The 20587-nt window shown below is 42.8% G+C and overlaps 1 protein-coding gene across 2 annotated transcripts in view; it reads left to right on the top strand.

Moving 5' to 3' along the window:
- The window catches only part of ITPRID2 (ITPR interacting domain containing 2), an 82180-nt gene that overhangs the window by 26032 nt on the left and 35561 nt on the right, over positions 1 to 20587 (top strand). For both annotated transcript variants that reach the window (XM_077272588.1, XM_077272589.1), the window contains 6 exons: positions 1276 to 1331; positions 2311 to 2367; positions 5476 to 5518; positions 5605 to 5703; positions 7095 to 7303; positions 8873 to 9558. In XM_077272588.1, the coding sequence (XP_077128703.1) occupies positions 1276 to 1331; positions 2311 to 2367; positions 5476 to 5518; positions 5605 to 5703; positions 7095 to 7303; positions 8873 to 9558 (1150 nt within the window). The remainder of the gene's footprint in view (positions 1 to 1275; positions 1332 to 2310; positions 2368 to 5475; positions 5519 to 5604; positions 5704 to 7094; positions 7304 to 8872; positions 9559 to 20587) is intronic.

Below are 20587 nucleotides of genomic sequence, written 5' to 3'. Positions count from 1 at the left end.
CAGCCTCACGCCATAACACAGCAACTTAAAACGCATCATAAACGAAATAGAAAATCTTTTTAAAAAGAAAAAGATTGTATGTAGGAGTGAATGAATTGAACTGGTTAATTGTTGCTCGCCCCGAGGGTGTCTGCTAGGTCTTCACTTGTCTTTAGTACGTGGGAATGCATACACTTACAATGAAGTAAAACATAAATGTGTATGGTCAATCTGAATAGTTTTAATAATGGCACTTTCTCAGGCTTAATTGTATAAAAAAAAAAAATAGATTAAAAGAAATGTCACTTTGCTTTCTGTAAACATTTTTCCCGGTTATGTAGCTCCAAAATATTCTGTAGGGTTATAGACAGATGGTCTGCTGTCATCTGGGGCTCTAACATCCCTAAAACGAGGGCATGCGTCTCAACAGGTGAGCGGATATGGACATCGTTGGATAATCCCCTTTAATTTATATCGAGCGTGGACTTGTTCTAGTCCATTTACCGCCATATTTTTACTTTACATTAGTGATGAACGAGCGTACTCGGGAAAATGTGTTATCCGTGCATGCTCGGGTGCCACCTGAGTGACTTCGGCATGCTCGAATAACATGTTTGAGTCTCCATGGCTGTAGGAGACGCGCAGCCTCGGGGACTCTGGCCGCGCAGCCTCGGGGACTCTGGCCGCGCAGCCTCGGGGACTCTGGCCGCGCAGCCTCGGGGACTCTGGCCGCGCAGCCTCGGGGACTCTGGCCGCGCAGCCTCGGGGACTCTGGCCGCGCAGCCTCGGGGACTCTGGCCGCGCAGCCTCGGGGACTCTGGCCGCGCAGCCTCGGGGACTCTGGCCGCGCAGCCTCGGGGACTCTGGCCGCGCAGCCTCGGGGACTCTGGCCGCGCAGCCTCGGGGACTCTGGCCGCGCAGCCTCGGGGACTCTGGCCGCGCAGCCTCGGGGACTCTGGCCGCGCAGCCTCGGGGACTGTGGCCGCGCACGAGTATGCTCAGATAACACCTTATCACAGCACGTTCACTCATCACTAGTTTACAATCCTGCTATAGGTTAAAAAAAAGGCACACGAGTGAAGTCATTCCTTGCATTCTAACTTTTTGTATTTCATCTAGCAGCACAGTGTACACGTTCACGCGCGTCCATGTGTGTTCATGGCGTTGGTAGATGCTTGCTGTGAGCTGATCGGCCTCCCACCCTTTCTCATATGTTTACTGTGTAACAGAGGAAGGATGTGAGACAATTATCAGTACTATGAGACACACTAAGTTGGGTAATCTTGTGGTTTTCAGAACGCCACTGGGAGCTTCCCTAGATGAACAGAGCACCCCTCCAGGCTTTCCAAAGGGTAAGTGATCGTCTGCTTATTGCTCGCTATATTTACTGACATGCCAATTAATAACTTTGTTCTGTGTCTTCTGCAAACATTAAGTTGGATTATATCATCGGACTCGTGCTGCCCTAGCACAGGTGTCTATTATCTCAACGTCCAAATTATAAGTTCATAAAGTTGCTTTATTTATTTATTTTTTCAATGTTTGGTGACTACGTATTTTAGATATGAATGTCAATTTTTTTTTTTTTCTGTTAAATGTTATCACTTTATGCCATCATTAATCTTACGGTATTGGTGCTTCACTGTTAAAATCCTATTAATATTGCCGCACCATGGAAATGCCGTTGCCCCCGCACCCCCTGGCAATCTGATTTAGGAAGTCTTTCGGTAATCATCATTGCCAGAGGAGGCTGCCAAAAACCATACATTACCAAGTGTGCCCATCTAATACTCTCCTGTCAGAATGAGCGCCCCTTTTTGATGTTGCTCAACTCTGGCTGTTGAAGGGGAAGCGCCGAGTGTAAAAGCCATATATCATTATCGGAGGCTCGGCAGGAGGGGATTGTCTCAACTAGTATTCTATGAAACCCTTGCCAAATGATGACGAATCCTCAAAAGTTTATATGCTGAAAGTTTATGTGGTGTCAGCAAAAAATTTCATTCACTTAGAAAAAGCTGAATAAACTTTGGGAAAAGTTTTGGAAAGAACTTTACTGCAGCGAGGAGTACGGTAACTCTTAGATGAGCACTCGATGACATTTTTTTTTTTTTCTTTTCCTTGTCTTCATTCTTCACTTTAGCTTTACAATACGGAAGTGAAACATGTTGCATTAGCATTTGTCTTCTTTCTTTTTTTTTTTTCCCCTTGTTTGAGCTGTGCTTAGTTTAGCTGAACACTGACCTTCAGTACGCTGCAGGCATCTGATATGGTAACAAGAAAAACATGTGGCACTTCTGGCTGAGCGGTCATTTTACATTTTTTTTTCCCTAGGAATGATTTTAAAGAATGGCAGCAGTTTTGAAGATGACTTGTCCCTTGGAGCAGAAGGTCAGTATCGCACCCATAGTCCTAGGTGGGATCTAACCCTAGAGGGGATGCCGGATGTTTGAGGCCTCTTCGTGTAGGACTGTAATTTGGTAGAATTTCTGCATGTGTAGGATTGTATTTGACAAGTTGGATTTGGACACCTGATAATAAGAAGGTATTGTAAAAAACTTTTTCCTTGGGTCATGCTCTTCCAGACATAATATGCCATTTTATATACCAGCTGTTATAGTTGAATACATAAAGATTTCCTTGTGTATGGTTTTTTGCTTTTCTCCGTGAGGGTTATAACATCTTATTCTCAACGTGACTTGTAGGAATCCTCATGCAGACATGTCACACCAGTCATTAGCTGCTCAGTAAAGGAGGATTTCTGTAGATCTTCTTCCAGGGCGTAATTGTACATAAAACTACAGCGTGGTGTCAAGTAATAGGTTTAATTACTCTTCCACAGTATAAAATCCTCCTGTATGGACACGCCAGTAGCGTTGACTGTCAAAATAATTTAGTCTTATGTAATCCAGATACAGAGCTCTCGGCATTGGAGTCTCGGATGATATTAGAGGGGGGCGTCACTTCTGCTAAATTACATTATATTGTTCTAGAAATGTGTTTTATTATGGGATTTACTAATAAAATCCAGGTTTTTATTGTCCTTGGTATCGCCTGCACGTTTCGTCCTGATTATATAGCCTTATTAATCCGTAGAGTTTGCTTTTTTAGAAGTGGCCTTGCCTTGTAAACCTACACGGGTGCATTGTAGGAGGAGTATATAAAGACGTGCGGCACTAACGTGTCCGCAGCTTAGTTCTCCAGCAGTAAATGTAACACCAATGTAAAGCTGGATCATCTGCGGCTGCAAGTTGTGGCAGGCTCCGATATGGCGAGGAGCAGGGAGGAAAAAGCCTTCCAGAGAATTAGCGCGTCGTAATGGTTGTTTAGTTTGTGTATTAGCACAAGAACCAGATCTGTCAATTTGCTCCTTTTGTGTTCAGAGTTACCGTAACTTCCTAGCAACCTCACGGGCGCCTATTTACCCTGATCTGGTGGAGGCGACACAGATTTAAAAGTTTCGCTGGTCGTCATGTCAAACGTGGAGTTTGTGTGCACTTCTGGGCTAAGTACAAATGCTAGGAACGGAGTCGTAAAAGGGTCATCGTTTACTGATGGCCGCCAGGGTGACTTTTTTTTTTTTTCTAGCTTGTTATATAACTTGCTCTTTTGTGAACCACTTGAGCCTGCTTTAATTTAGAGGGAAAAATGGACTATGAATCACTGGGCACAGTCAGATGAGTGTATAAATCTGAGTGCATGGGCCGGCCGGCGGCTCTCACGACCCAAGCACGACGGCCTCATGTATTTCTATGCATCTGTCACTCTCTGGTCGGGAGAGCTGCCGGCCGGTCCGTGCACTGCGTTCTGATCTCTCTGATTTATGCGGCCATCTTGATTGCGCCCTTAATTGAAGTATTTGAGTTGCTTTATGCCAGGTTTGCAAATTGTATTCAGCTGTTAATATGGAGGTCTGCAACTAGGGGAAAAAATGGACCAAAAATGCACACCTGATCCATGATATTATACGTTTTAGGATTTTTGTTCAGCTGCTGCGGATCAATGGGTTATAAAAAAAAACTGAGTATCAGGATCTGGAGAACTTGTATCCTCTGCACTCCGGTTATTGAAGATGTCAGTTCACAAATAATAAACTTGTGGTTTTTATTAAACACATTTTGAATGGACAAACACTACTTTTGTAGTTTTATTTGTCGCTTGTCAGATGTCACTTAGAAATGCGCTGAATAAAAGAAAAAACGCAAGTTTATTTATAATTGTGAACTTGTGTCTTCAATAACCAGCAGCGCTGGGGAATATCCGCAAATTCTCCCTATCCTGAAAGAAGAGGTATGGACATATTAATATTCATTCATAATTATATCTGAGTGATAGTTCATCAGTATTAGTCTGTCTGGGGTTAACTGGTGTTGGTACTCAAGTTCTCTCCAACCGAATAATGATGACCTATCCCAAAGATGGCTCATTGTATAGGTAACCGAAGACCCTATTCACATTTGCCGTTAAGCCGACAAACACCAAATGTAACCGAGAACCATGTGCTGCTCATTTGAAGCGCTGTCCCATTCATTAGGTTGAGCCTGTTTGGTCCTCAAATCAGACTGAAGTAGCATATGGCTCTTCACATGTCAGGTTTTGTTTGCAGACTGGTACTCAGCAACTAAAACAGACCTGTAATTTGGGCCAAAATGGGAACAAACAAAAAACCTCGATGTCCTCTAACCTATGGTCATTTTTTTTTTTTTTTTACACCAAAACTCTAATCTAGAAATTAATGGCTCTCCACTAGCGATGAGCAATCCGCCCATGCTCGGGTGCTAACCGGGTGTCTTCGGCGTGCTCGAAAAAGGTTTGAGTCCCCACTCCTTTATGTCTCAACACATGCAGGGACTGCCGGACAGCCGCGAGACACGCAGCTCCAGGGACTCAAACATATATTTTTCGAGCACGCTGAAGACACTCGGTTAGCACCTGAAAACGTAAGCTCATCACTACTTCCCAGCCATAAAGGTTCTGTTGTGAATGAGCAGGAGAAGCTCATAATTGGGCCATAAATTTAATGAGGGATATTCGCAGTACTGGCAATCGCACTGTAAAGTTTATTTTTTTTTTGAGCACCCAAAACTTAAGTGTCTTTCTTTGACTAATTCCATATATAGTGATTTACATATGCAGTGCCGGTGGAAAGCACGCTTGTACGGGCACGCACGAGTCCTCCGCCGTGTGAAGCACAAGATGAGGACGTGTATGCGGTGGATCATCCCGTAAAAGGAATTTGCTTTTTGTTAAATCAATTACAGGATTTATTTCAGAAACAAAACCTGACTATTGGAGACATGAGCCCCGTCCTGTGAATAAGGCGGCTGCTGCTAATTGTTTAAAATCTGTAAAAGAATTTTCATAGTGGCGTGTACCTGCAAATCTGACAGGTTGGGCATTTAGATTGTGTTCTGAGATGTGCGCCCTTGCCAGCAAAGATTGAAGTTGTACGTCCCTATCGTAACTTAGGCATGACTAACATCTCCTTATTGTTTCTAGCTAATCATCTCCATCAAAGGTTCTTGCCGATGGAGCCCACCTTGTAAGTAGCATTTCTCGGCACCATCCTTCTTCTCTGGACTGATATCATTATCAATTGTTCACGCTCGCGTCTTTCTGCTTTTAAAGCAATGGCATGCTGGCAAAAGATCGACGACTCCAGTTTCACCAGAAAGGGAGAAGCATGAACTCTACTGGATCTGGTAAAAGCAGCGCAACCGTCTCGAGGTAGGCATCGCTCTCCACACTTCTGCATGCATTGTGTGCAACCCTGATCTGCGTCTTCACCCAGAGATTATTATATGGAAGCAACTTTGGGTCGGACTTAATCTCATGAAAAAGAAATACTAGGGTGAACTTTTTTTTTTTTTTTTTTTTTGAGCTCTTCCTTTTCAGCCTGCCTGCAGTCTTTGGTCTTGCCTGGTGTTCTATGGCGAGTATTAATAGTGGAAGATCCATCTATGTGGTTATTTTAGAGAATTAAAGGATTTCGCAAAGCATTTTAATAGAGGTGTTGGGATCTATATTGTATGTAACATTTGTAACACCATCATTAGTCCAGAAGAAGAAAGCGTTCGTGCAAAGGTGGCCTTCTAGTAGGGAGCTGTGTAATGCCCAGACAGGCTGATCAGTAAAATAACTTTTGGCCTTTGTTGCCGATTTTATTTGTGCTTTTTTTTTTCTTCCTTGCTTTTAGGGCCCCTTCACACTGGTCGATTCTGCTACGATTACGACGCATTTGCGTCATATTCGACATCGCAGTACGAGCTCGTAGCCAGCGGTCACACTCTACGATGTTAACGCTTTTTCTGACGTAGTTGCGATGTGAACGTCACGCGTCGCAATCGTACGCTACCCTTCACACCGCCATAGTCCTACGACTCCGAGCGTGACGTATTACCAGCATGGGCGTGCTAAAACGTCACGCCCAATCAGGAGACAGGTATGCGGAAGCCCAACCCACGTAGTCGCATTACGAGCTCGTATGACCGCCGTCACATACTACGATTTCGACCGCCACAGCGAGACATTTACGACGAAAGAAAGTTCTGCTCTTTCTTTCACATCGTACGATGCTGGGCTGCGTCGCAGATCGTAACGCCATGTCACACTTTGCAACCTCGGAACGAGGACGGATAAACGTCACAAATCGAACGCTCGTTCAGACTTTGATTGCACAGTGTGAAGGGGCCCTTAGACAGTCACAACTTGTGAAAAGCGTTCAGTTTCCTCGCAGTGCTCTTTACAGCCACGCTCCTCTCTAGCCAAAACTCCAGTCCTAAACAGAAGTCTCTTCTCTAATTACTTAGTATTGCCTAACAAAGAATATGATGGTGGATTGCCTAAATGAAACAATCCCCTTAAGACGTAGCGTGTCATTTCCTGTGAGCTGCCATCTCCTATCTCTCTAATGGGATAATCTGTCTTCACTGAATACCGATTTTTACCTGTGAATTCAAAGTGAGATCAACCAAGGGGGAGAAACGAGCAGATTTCTCGGATAAGATGGTTATAAAGTTGCTTATATTCATATGTGTGATTTGGTTTAGGAAATAAAAAATTAAACAGATGGTCACTCAGTCTTTTTTTTTTTTTTTTTCTTTTTCTTCCATGCTTAGTGTTTCAGAGCTTCTAGACCTCTATGAAGAAGATCCTGAAGAAATTCTTTATAATCTTGGGTTCGGAAGGGATGAACCAGACATTGCTTCCAAAATACCCTCCAGGTTTTTTAACAATTCCTCTCTTGCCCATGGGATTGATATCAAAGTTTTTTTAAATGCACAAATGCAACGGTTGGAGTTGGAGAATCCAAACTATGCCTTAACAAGTAAGTGTCCTGAAATGTTATGCAAGTCTGTTTATAATTAAGAAAAAAAAAACTGTGAGCTTACCGGAGTCTGTGGGGAGGTATTGGGCAGTGCAGTGTGTGCACAAATGATGCCTCTAGTCATTGAATAGTCCATTGTTGTGGCCTAAAATTCCAGGCCTCCTTGGCATCAGCCACATGCTGCTTAGGGTAGAATACGTTACTGGAGTCCCTGCCAAGGCTCAGGCTCTTGTTAATTGATTATAAAGCATTTCCTTATTTATCCCAAGCATTATATGCTCATCTGTAGAACTCATGTAAAGTAACTGGGCAACAAAGGTTTCATAAACTTTTATAAACCCATGGGGGGTTGCATGTTTAAACATGTTTGTTTGTTTTTTGCACCGTTCTGAAAATTATAAAACTTTGCCAATCACGGTCATAGAGGATTTGTCTTCATTCCCATGTGTGTAAGGGGCTTACAAACAAGCCTTTGTTTGACTTTTAGTTGCATCAATATCCGAAGATATTAACACCGTGTACAGATGACGGCAGTGAACAGGTCAGCAAATGTATCTCCCAAATTCTGTGGATAAAGTTGCTGCATTAATTGTCCAGAGGAAGCGTGTGTTGACCCATTCACTGCTTTCATCTGTACTCCAAATGTTCTGATATCAATGAAGGTCGTCTAATAGACTAGTGTTAAAGGGAATCTGTCACCCCAAAATTGGCCGATAAACTAAACTAAGGCCATTCTGCAATGCTGTAGATAAGCCCCAATGTATCCTGAAAGATGAGAAAAACAGGTTGTATTATACTCACCCAGCGGCGGTCCCGGTGCGGTCTGGGTCCGATGGGCGTCGCGGTCTGTGTCCGGGGCTTCCCATCTTCATACGATGACGTCGTCTTCTTGTCTTCCTGCTTCGGCGCAGGCGTGCTTTATCTGTCCTGTTGAGGGCAGAGCAAAGTACTGCAGTGCGCAGGCGCTGGGCCTCTCTGATCTTTCCCAGCGCACTGCAGTACTTTGCTCTGCCCTCAACAGGGCAAATCAGTACGCCTGCGCCGGAGCCGCGGCAGGAAGACAAGAAGGACGTCATCGTATGAAGATGGGAGGCGCCGGACCGCGACACCCATCGGACTGGACCGCCCCTGGGTGAGTATAATATAACCTGTTTTTCTTATCTTTCAGGATACATTGGGGGCTTATCAACAGCATTACAGAATACTGTAGATAAGCCCCTGATGCCGGTGGCCTTAGTTTATAGGCCAATTTTGGGGTGAAAGATTTCTTTTAAGCAGGGGATTAGAAGTCAATCTGTACATGTTGTTGTTTGTGTTTTATACAGGAATGAAGACAAATCCTATAGCAAGTGACTTGAAGACTTGAATAACTTTCCATACTGGATTAAATTGTTTTTAAATTATAGCTGGTCCCATTAATATTGTTGCCCCCCTTCTTGGATTAGGCTGTCTGGTTTTTCAGGGTAGGCACTTGCTTGAATGTAACTGAGCAGTGCTATTTTGTGTTTTAGTATTTGTACCTTCTAATAGTGAGATTTATTTTGTATTGATCTTTTTCTCTCTAACCAGGTCGTTTTCGTCAAATTAAAGTCCTTACCGATGTTGCGAATGCTTTTTCATCTTTATACTCTCAAGTTTCTGGAACTCCACTCCAACAAATTGGCAGCTCTAAATCTTTAACCTCTCCTGCTACTGTTGAAGCCAAACCGGCACCTCTTACCAGGTCTTCGAGCCAGACGGCAGCTCGTCTTATGGAGACACTATCCAAACTTAATTTATGTGGGACACGATCCTTAGGGGAAACGAGCAATTCTCCGTCTCTGGAAGACAAGGGAACTCATCTAAACTTTAATGACGATGAATCCAACAAAAACGATCAGAAAGTACTGAAGACTTTCAAAAAGACTTCTTCTCCGGCTCTTGCCACAGTTAAAGAGGAGGCGCCGAGTTCTTTAGTCACCGACTCAAATGTCCTTGATGGATCTGTCGTTACGAAAGAAAATGGTGTTTTACCGCCTTCGGCAAATTCCAGCACAAATGCACAACAAACTTTAACAAACCTAAATAAATGTGACGTATGTATTGTGGACTCCCCTACTAATAAGGATCTGAGTGTATCTACTGACCAGGATTGTGAACACTACCTACCAGAAAAAGAGCCATCCACATCCACACCAGATAGGGAACTGAGTGCGACTAACCCTTCCATAGCCAATCTTAAGAAGCAAGATAAAGATTCTTTCGAGCTAGAAGAGGTATGTATTCACACTGTCATTTTTTTCCCTTTGTCAGACCATTTTAATGCACTTTGCATGCTTTAGTACTCATAATAGGGTGAAAATGAGCTCTGCGGAAAATCTGTGACTAGTTGGGCTTTTGGAAAGTAATCTAAATTGGCCATCGATGGTGAATGATCAAACATATAATTTCTACATGGTCCTGGATTAAGGCAGCGTTCCCATGTTTGAAAAATTTCAGTTTCTTCTTTGTTATGCATGTTTGATAGCAATATTTTTTTTTTTTTTTTATTCAACAATTTTAAAGTGTTTTCAGAATTCACTTTTTTTGCACAAAAATGCTGAGATGCTGCAACTGAAAGCACACTTGTGTTTCATAGCCCACCTCCTTCCAGCAGACTCTCCAGAGATGCCTGGTGGTCAAAAATGCATGGTGTGAGTTTTTGAGAAGTGCATCCACTTTGCTTGAGCTTTTAAAGGCAATATACTTTTTTTCTATTTTCAATTTTATCTGAGCATACCATGATGTAGGGGCAGAGAGCATGATTCCTGCTATGTCAATTACGGAGCTTCCTGCTGCCATTTTGATAATATCCTGGTTTTCTCCACTGCAGTTGTGTAAATGCTGACCTCCAGATAATCCTGCCCGCACCATAAGATGTGCATAGGCAGAAAGTATCCAATCACTGGTGGGGGCAGGATTATACAGATATGATGAATATGGAACACTTGCATGGCAGTAGGATTATTAGTCCTGTAACCATCAAAACTACAGCAAGCAGCCCAGTAAGGGACAAATCGCTGGAATCTGGGTCTTTTCCGCTACATCATGCTTATTCAATGTTATGGCAAAAACCCGGTAACACATTCCCTTTAAATGTTGCTGGAAAAAAATTGCACTACATTGGAGTGGCCCTAAGTGGTTTTCCCATTAAAACATTTGTTCACTGCAGTCGTGCCCCCATTAGAGTTTAGAAATAAACCATCTGCATTCCTAAAATATCACCATGACAAAATTGTCATGTAGCCCCATTCACTTTTCTGCCTCATTTAATCCTGCCTTTTTAAAAGATTTAATGATCCCAAAGAAAGATCTAGCGCAGACACTAAAATCTCAGGCCAGACTTTATATCTCAGGCAAAGATCAAATCTGCAGTTTAAGCTTTTTTTTTTTTTTTTTTTGTCTATTTTTAAATTTATTTATTATTTTTCATGTGGATGTGTGTATGCATTCCCTCAAACTTGAATTTAACAATACTAATATTGCATTTGACCACCTGATGCGGTTGAATATATATTATGATATATTTTTATGTGTGATCAATGCTTTAGTGTCGCTCAGCATAATCTCATTATAATGGCTAACGATTAACACTGATAACTGACAAGCCAGTGAGGCAAAGGTAAAATGGTGATGACACAGGTTTCTTGCAGATAAAGAAGACTTCTTGCTGTCATAAACGATGGAGCACACTCCTCTACGTTGCACGCTTTAGGCCGGATGCTTGAATTAAAGGGTTATTCGAAGTCGTGAATATCTGAAGTGTAGGGCAGCATAAAAAGGCAGCAATTCAGAGACCGTAGTATTTGTGGGGTCTATGAAGTGTCCCCCCATCACTGGGATATGGAGGAAGTGGTGGGAATGGATAGAGAGGACCTCTCTAGTCCCAATATTGGACACTGGTGTAGCGTCCCTGCATTGCAGCCGTGCAGAGAAAAGCCCCTCTGAGCAACTGGAAAAATGGGGAAAAGGTGATGCTGAGCTATGGCCCACCTTCATTGTTGCAATCATCAAGAATAAGATGCTGGATGCCCACAGATCCTCCAGCAATGGCTTATACAGTGTGATGCTGTCCCTTATCGGATGGGGAAGAATACCACTCCTTCCAAAGTGAATTTCACATTACATTTGTTAGCCAAAACCCGGAGTGGGTCTATTGTGCTTTTTCTGTATTTGTTACACTCTTGGGTTTAATTTCTAAATGCAAATATAAAATATGGTACTATAGAGGAACTGCGACTAGAGTGTTTTATAGTGGGGTGCACTCTCTTAGATTGAAGCATCTAAATTCCAAAACATGGTGAATGGCTGTATCGTCACTTGCCCAAATCTAAGGCAGTTTAAAGGGAATCTGTCACCAGATTTTTGCTACCTCATCTGAGACACCCTGATTCCAGCAATGTGTCACTTACTGAGCTGCTTGCTGTCAATTTGATAAAAGCACGGTTTTCCCTGCTGCAAATCTAGCAGTACTCTGAATACTGAGCTCTGTATAACCCCTCCCATACCACTAGTTGGAAGCTTTCTGCGTGCACTGTTCATGGGCAGTAAGCTGCCAATCAGTGGAGGGGGCTCATGAATATACTTGACTACCTGGCGGCAGATAAAGTAGTCCTCAAATGATCTGTTGATTAAACAGTGATTTTATCCCAGCTACAGTAAGCAGCCCAGTAAAGTGACTTGGCTGGAATCATTATCTGTCTCTACTTTATGCTGCTCTCAGATTAGGGGCAGAAACCTGGTGACAAGTTGCACATCACTGGTTTGTGCGATCCGTCCTGATTCTTTCCCAGTGTTTGGTGCTGATACAGGTTATTACCGTCCTCTGTTCTGCAGCATAAACCTCCTATATCCTCAGTAATGTCTGCACTATTCCCAAAATCTATGCAGGATTATCACCCGAGGAATAAACAGTTTTGTTTTTAATCCAGCTTGTTAGAAAGTTTATGGTCTGCGTGGATGGCTGACAGTTGTGGGTATGAATTGCTTATCACATGCTGCCACCCACTTGGCCTCCTCCCCCATAGTTATGGCCATTGTTTTTCCTCCCGTCTCGGTTCTTATCTGCACTTGCCGTTACTCCTCCCTTCCTAAAAAAGAACAAGGGAGCCGGTTTCATAATCTTGGTAAATTTAGCTTCTGTTTTCAGACATATTATCTCTTGTTAAATGTTACGCACTAGTGGCGGGTGCTTTTCTGTCCATAGAGCAGCCCTCGAATTACACAAACAGGTGTTTCAGGCCTTTCTTGAAACCGAGCAGAGGGGGCGCTGTTCAGTTCCCACAGCAGTACCCTGCATTGTAGAATGCGGCACGGAATCGCCCAGACGCTGTCCCTGTAAGGCTTTGTTCACACTTTGGGTTTTCTGCAGCTTTTTCTAAAGCACTCACTTGTCGAGCTCAGAATGCAAATATTGAATGAAGCAGATGAAAATAGAATAAAAATCTTGTCCTTTATTAGTGCATCATAAAAAGCTGATGAAATCCTAGTATTTACAAGCTTTTTTTAAAAGCAAATTTAAGCTGCTTACAAAATCGGGTTTTGTTTAGTTTTTACTGCGTTTTTGTCTGGGTACATTTCTCTTGTGCATGCTGATAAAGTTTAGTGCTTAAAAAAAATCAGATTCAACTTAATCTGGTTTTGGCACCAAAAAACATTGCAAAACTTGATTTTTTTATTTTTTTATTTTTTTTTTTTGCACTACGCATTGCTTTTGATGGCTTACAAACGCTAGAAGTGACATGCTGTATTTTGGAAAATCGCAGCGTTTTGACAAGTCATTGGGGAAAAAAAAGTGTGCATGAGCTTTCTGGTCTCAGACTTTGCTGGTACTGTGAAACACAACTGAAAATTTGCATTAAAAAAAGCTGCAAAAACGTCACATGAGAATATAGCCTAATAAAAGATGCTAACCTCCAGTAAGACGAGCGTATTCGTACATGTTACTCTTCTTGTTAAACCTAATATCCATAGCTTATTGTGAGTGTCTGATGGGGAGAACGGCAGCCATTCTTCTATGTGCCGCAGTCTCCATTGAGTTTATTGGGAGTAACTAGGACAAGCCAGGTGATGGCTACAAGACTCAGTTAGGAACAGCACCCCCAGTGGTAGGACCTCCACAGCTCTAACATTTATGGCACCTTAAGAACTCTATGAAAGATCCAAACTGTTGAGTTTATAGAAACTTTCTCCACTTGGACCCAGAGATTTGTCCTGACTTGATGATGCTTAAATAGCACAGTGGGTACCATGATGGCTCAGTGGTTAGTGCTGTTGCATTGCTGGGGCCCTAGGTTGATACCCAAGTACATCTGCAAGGAGTTTGTTCTCCCCGTGTTTGTGTGGTTGTCCTCCGGGTACTCGGGTTTCCTTCCATACCCCAGAGTCAGACTGATAGGGCGTCTAGATCACTGTCCCTATTGGGGCTCAGTGTCGTAAAGTGCTGCAGAATACGATGGTGCTGTATAGGCAAGAATATTAAGGTACTATGTGAATTTCATCAGTAGCCCAAACATACGTTGTCGCTTCTAGAATGAGCTATATAAGGGACTTCTTACAACTTGGGTATATGCCCTGTATAATCATCCCTCTTAGTTGTCATTGGTCACGATTTTTTTTTAAATAATTGCAGATCAATGAAAATTGCTGAATTTGTTTAGTCGGGCCAAAAATTGAAGCCGCCTTTTTGTTGTCTTGGGCTGCCATCACATCTGGGTTTCACATCTGCTAACCTGAGATTGACAGCTTCCTTTATCCCTGTGAGGCAGAGTTCAGGCCATGAGAATGCAGTGGAAAATGGGGCAAATGCAGCTTGGAAATGAGAAATGTGCTGTTCAGCAGATTTTCTGGGTTTACCATTCGTGGTGTGTTGTATCATCTGTGTTTATAGGCCTGTCATAAAGTGATCTGCAAGAAGAACTTGGCACGATTGCCTTTAATACATTCATGATGCTGATTTCTGGGCGGGAGTCTCCCTTTCTGGGGAATTGTAAATTCACATTTAATTTCCAGCTGCCGGGGGTTTTAATCATGGACATGTGCACAAGGAAGACCGGGCTACCTGCTGTGGTACAATAAAGTAGATGAGGATGGATTTCTTAACTGTACCTAGATAGGATCACCCTGATTATATGCTTGCGTAAGAAAAGTAAGCAAACAGTGACTGACCTAGAACGCCGCCTACGCAGTGTGGCAAGGAAAAAATGTTTAAAGGGCAAAGAAAAGCGAGTATACATCACTGTTATAAAGAAGCCATTGTTGTTACCTTTTTTTGCCTTTGAATTTTCAATTGCTTTATCCTTTACTGGCCCCATATCCAATAACCATGATTTGTTTGATGGCCATCTCTCCTGATTTCCTCCATACACTGGAGTGCCGGGTGCTCCTGTGTTCTGAGTGTCATTACCATTCCTTGGTCAGCGGCTTATCTAGCCGAAAACAGAAGTCAGCAGTCTGAGATCGAACCGTCACACATAATTTATCCGTAGAGGAAGGAGTCAGGAGACCCTCATACACATTACTGTAGGCCAAAGCTGCCAAAATTTGGTAGAGGTTGTGTATTGGTGCCTTTAGACCAAACCACCCCGCCAACGATCGACTTTGCGTGCCTGATGTGGCGCTCTTGGGACCTTAGGAAAGGTGAATTCATATGGTACAGTTGACGTTCCCCAAAATTATAATCGAGAAATCCCAGCAAGATGTTGTCGCCCCGTGAAGTTGGAAGCTAGCACACACGTGTCAAGACCGCACTTGTGCAACCAGAAGCGTTTTCAAAGATTAATAGAAAATTTCATAGAGGAAATTTCATAATATATCAAAATAACCTTCCCCCACACTTTTGTGGTGGTCAGATTAATCGCTTCTCTTATACTGTTCCTCCATTTTGCTAAATCCCCCTTTTATGGTGCTCAAGTGGGTTTTGTTTAAAGGGATTCTCTAATTTTTCTGGCCCATCTGTGAGGGCTCGATGTAGGGGCAGATACCCCAATTCCAGCTTGGGTCACTGCTTGGAATTTTTTGCTTTCGATTTGCTAAAACATTGGTTTTATCTGCTGCAGTTCTGCTAGTAAAAGGCTACTTTCACACTTTCGTCGTGGGGCCTCCGTCGCAATCCGTCGTTTTGGGAAAAAAATGGATCCTGCAAATGTGCTTGCAGGATGCGTTTTTTTTCTCATACACTTGTATTAGCGACGGATTGCCACACGTCGCATCCGTCGTGCGACGGATGCGTCGTGTTTTGGTGGACCGTCGGCACAAAAAAAGTTCCATGTAACGTTTTTTTTGTGCGTCTTGTCCGACATTTTCGACCGCGCATGCGTGGCCAAAAATCCGCCCCTCCTCCCCGGACATTACAATGGGGCAGCGGATGCGTTGAAAAACTGCATCCGCTGCCCCGTTGTGCTTTTATTTCACAGCATGCGTCGGTACGTCGGGCCGACGCATGGTGACGGCCCCGTACCGACAGAAGTGTGAAGGTAGCCTTAACGGTAAGGTCCTGCTATATAGTCCTAGATATGAATGAACTGCAGCCGTACCCATCCTTGCTAGTGATTGACAGCTTGCTGCCTATGCAGTGGGGCAGAAGGAGTTAAACAGAGCTCATAAAGGAGAAGACAAACTGCTGCAACACAAAGCTGTGCCTTTTATCCAAAACGATGGGTTCTCTGAATGCTGAGCTCTGTATACCCCCGCCCATACCACTGGCAGCTTTCAGTGTGCTGTGCATAAGCAGAAAGCTGCCAATCAGTGTTGTGGGTGGGATTATACAGGGGTCATGGCAGCAGGTTTGTCATCTTGTGAAAATTGTAGCAAGCCACCCAATAAGTGACACATCGCTGGAATCTGAGTCTGACAACATAATGTAGAAACAAATTAAATGTCAAAAACTTGATGACTGATTCCCTTTTAAAGTGCAGGGCAGAGAAATGTATTATCTTATCTCACAACTCTGGGCTTTGTCAGTAAACGCGGCCATATTAGCAATATTGTCTTGCTATTTTTTTTTTTTTTCTGTGTTTTATGATGTTGGCTTTTTTTTTTTTTTCCCCCTGTATTTGAAGACTTGTTTTCAGAGCCACAATTTGCAAACCACCAGTCTAGACATCATGTAGAAATAATGTAGCATATCTAAAGAACGGGAACATATTCTGACTCTACTGGTCACGAAATACATTTCCACGTACACTGAATTTGAGGAAATGTGTGTAAAATTGCCTAGTTTGCACTTGCCTTCCGGTTCACTCTGCAATCCAACAGAGGAATGGGGAAGTTTTTGCTTTTTTGAATTTTATACAAACTTTCTACACATTCTTTACTAAGGGTACGTTCACACAGGACTTTTTTGCTGCTTTTTTTTGCTGCTTTTTTTTATGCTAATTTTCAGCTGCTTTTTACAGTACCAGTAAAGCCTATGAGATTTCAGAAATCTCATGCACACACGTTGGTTTTTTGTTTGATCAGTTTTTTCTGCTTTGCTGCTTTTTTTGGACATAGGGCATGTCACTTCTTTCAGCGTTTTTGCTGCGTTTTTGCAGCGTTTTTTCACCCATTGACTTGAATGGGTGATGAAAAAAACGCTGCAAAAACGCTGAAAAAACGCATGTAGCATTATTTGCTGCGTTTTTTGTGCAGAAAATCATGGCCAGCAGGAAGGGATCTCACAGCCAAGAGCTTAGGGGTGTGGTTAGTGAGGTGTGAAGAGCCATTGTGAGCCATTGTGAGGTGTGAAGAGCCATTGTGAGGTGTCCTGTTTGTGATCTATTGTGAGGGAGTTCCTGGTAGTAAGGTGTGAAGAGCCATTGTGAGGTTCCTGATTGTGATCTATTGTGATGGAGTTCCTGGTAGTGAGGTGTGAAGACAGAGCCATTGTGAGGTTCCTGATTGTGATCTATTGTGATGGAGTTCCTGGTAGTGAGGTGTGAAGAGCCATTGTGAGGTGTGAAGAGCCATTGTGAGGTGTCCTGATTGTGATCTATTGTGAGGGAGTTCCTGGTAGTAAGGTGTGAAGAGCCATTGTGAGGTGTCCTAGCAGCTGAAAATTGGCATAAAAAAAGCAGCAAAAATCTGCAGCAAAAATCTGCAGCAAAAAAGTCCTGTGTGAACGTACCCAAAAAACGCACCAAAAACGCACCTAAATTAGCATAAAAAAAAGCAGCAAAAAAAAGCAGCAAAAAAGTCCTGTGTGAACGTACCCTAAGGCTACTTTCACACATCAGGTTTTTTGTTTCAGTCAGAATCCGGCTAATGTGTCAAAAAACGGATCTGCTGCAAATAGTATAAGAGAGACAGAGACCTCAGAACATATAATCTGCATGATTTCAATGAAAAATGCTTGAAAAACCGGATTCGGAGGCCAGATTCATCTTTTCACATGCAGTTTACACGTTTTTGGCCGGGCAAAAAAAGGTTCATCTGGACGTTTTCTCCGTCTGCCGTAAACGACTATTTGGATGGATCCGGAAAAAAACGGATGAAACGTCTGGCTCAGGTGAAATCGGGCACTAATACAACAGATCTGTTTTTTAAAAAAACTTGCCGGATTGTGCCTGAAACAAAAAACCTGATGTGTGAAAGTAGCCTAAAGCAAATATAAGGCTACTTTCACACATCAGGTTTTTTGCATCAGGCACAATTCAGCGAATGTTGGAAGAAACGGATCCAGCGCCGATTGTGGAAAAACTGATGCAATGGACAATTTTTTTCGACTCGCATATCCAGATAATTGGCTAAAAAAATTAAAATTTGGAGCATGCTCAGTTTAAAAAAAAAAAGAAAAAAAATGGACTATGGCGCCAGAATCCGTCATTTTCTGGATCCGGCACCTTCCAGCTCCCATAGGCTTCCATTCTAGCAAAGTCGGAAGCACTGGATCCAGTTCTTCCGGCTTTTTCGCTGGAAACAAACGTTGCTATGGACGTTTTTTCCAGAAACTGGAAACGGCAGATTTCCCGGATCCGGCGAGAACCGGACGAAACGCAAGGTCATCCGTCACTAATACAAGTGTATGGGGAAAAAACCGATCCGGTGGCAACATTCGCCAGATCCATTTTTTTGAAAATTAGCCGGATTGAGCCTGACGGCGAAAATCTGATGTGTGAAAGTAGCCTAAATCGTATCTGGTTTAATTCACTGCTGTCATAGGGCAGTCTAATAAGTCTATCCAATCTGCCTCTCCAGCATAGCGGCAAGGCCTTTGGTACAATGCCAGGTTTAAAGGTAACCTGTCATCTTGAGAAATGCTATTTACCAGCAGATTTGGGCTTAATCTGGTAAGTTTTTCTTTTAGGGTATGTGCACACGTTGCGGATTCTCTGCGGATCCGCAGCGTTTTTTGCGGTGCAGAAGCACTGCAGATCCGCAATTGACTTACAGTACAATGTAAATCAATGAGAAAAAAAAAAGCTGTGCACACGTTGCGGATAATCTGGTGCGGAAACGCTGTGGATTAAAAGTAGCATGTCACTACTTTTTTGCGGATCTGCAGCGTTTTTGTACCTATTCCATTATAGAAATCTGCAGGGGTAAAAAAATGCAGTAAATCCGCAAGAAATCTGCAGCAAAACCGCACAAAAAAGCTGCGGATCCACACAAAAAACGCGACAAATCCGCAGCTGCGTTTTCTGCCAGGAGAGGCAAAATCTGCACCAGAAATTCCAAAGGCTAATCCGCAACGTGCGCACATGGCCTTAGGCCTTATGTAGGCAGCTGCAGGGAGAAATGTGAGTTTTATTCTCCTTGTAGCCTCTTCCAGTCACTGCAGGCAGGTGGTTAGTCACTACTCGCTATACTGTGAGCATGGCTGTGTATTGGTCACCGGTGCTGTCTGCACCGCCCCAATGATTTAAGCAAGTGGCAACAGAGAAAATAAACATTTTTTTTTTCCTCTCCCTGTAGCTGCGCTTCCAGTGAGCCACGTGCGCACGCAATAGTTTTGGGTGATGGTTTCTTCTGGAATACTGTGCTTCATGTTGATCTCAGTGTATAGACGTCATTTGAGCGGATATGTTCTTGTCTGATCCAGGATTCTATGCCAGCAGGCAACATTTTAAGTGCCCCCCTTTTTTGTTCGTTTTTTTTTTTTTTTTTTTTTTTTTAATGAATTTGCAGGTTTGTTGTGTCTTCAGAATTCTTGTTGATTATTTGGGAAAATCTTGCTTTTGCTATTAATAGGCTGTTACTCTGAAATGACGAGTGTATTGGTGACAGGAAACAGAAGTTTGGGTTGCTAGTCGACTTTTAAACAAAGGAAGACTTCTCCCTTATTTCTGTGTATTTAATTTTTTCCAGAAACTGTAAATGTCACTTGTTTTTCATATGGGTTTGGTCACTCTGTGCCATGTGTTCCCTGCAGCGTTAGATAAGCATACATTTCCTTTTTAATATACCACCAAACAGAAATGTTAAACTTGTTGTCACAGGCTTGAAAATAGATAGACAAGAAGCACAGCGAGTTCTACGACTGAAGAAAATATTCAGGTTTGGTGTTCATAAACGTGCCAGGTCTTCTCCAGCTTTTTGTCTCCACATTGTGCACTTCTTAAAGAAGCAGTCCCATCAATTTTTATCTTCTTAAATGGGTTGTCAGGTCTAAATCAATAACTCTGCAGTCATTCTGTGTGACTGCAGACTTATGAATACCCAGCACACGCACTGAGAATTTGCTGGTCTCGGCCCTTAATTTTGCTTGTTGGGGTTATGGCTTGATGCAGATTTCCCAGCTTTAAAAAACCCAGTCTCCTCTAACCTTGTGCCAAAAAACAGCAGCCATGGGTTCTTGTAAGCAGCTACTAGCACTGATAATGGTGGATTCCCACAAACCAAGGGAAGCCTATAAGATCGCAATGCATTTTCAAGTTGCCCTTTCCTCAGTTTGAAATGTAATTAAGAAATGGCAGTTACCAGGAATAGTGGAGGTCAAGATAAGGTCTGGAAGACCAAGCAAAATTTCAGTCAAGGCTGCTCACAGGATTACTAGAGAAGCAAATCAGAATCCCTGCTCACTAAATCTTTCTGAAAGTCTTTTGTAGTCAGTCTCTGGAGTTGTGGTACATTGTTCTACTGTTCAGACACCTGTGCAAATATGGCCTTCATGGAAGAGTCATCAGAAGAAAACCTCTCCTGTGTCCTCACCATAAAAATTAGCTTCAGAAGTATGCAAAAGAACATCTTAACAGACTGATATATTTTGGAAACCAGTTCTGTGGACTGATAATGTTAAATTAGAATTCTTTAACACAATGATCAAAGTTGTGTGAAGAAAAAAGGGCA

This window comes from Ranitomeya variabilis, chromosome 7 (assembly GCF_051348905.1).
Source record: "Ranitomeya variabilis isolate aRanVar5 chromosome 7, aRanVar5.hap1, whole genome shotgun sequence".
NCBI lineage: Eukaryota > Metazoa > Chordata > Amphibia > Anura > Dendrobatidae > Ranitomeya > Ranitomeya variabilis.
Note: the sequence above shows the minus strand (reverse complement) of the source record. Positions and strands in the feature narration are given on the sequence as shown.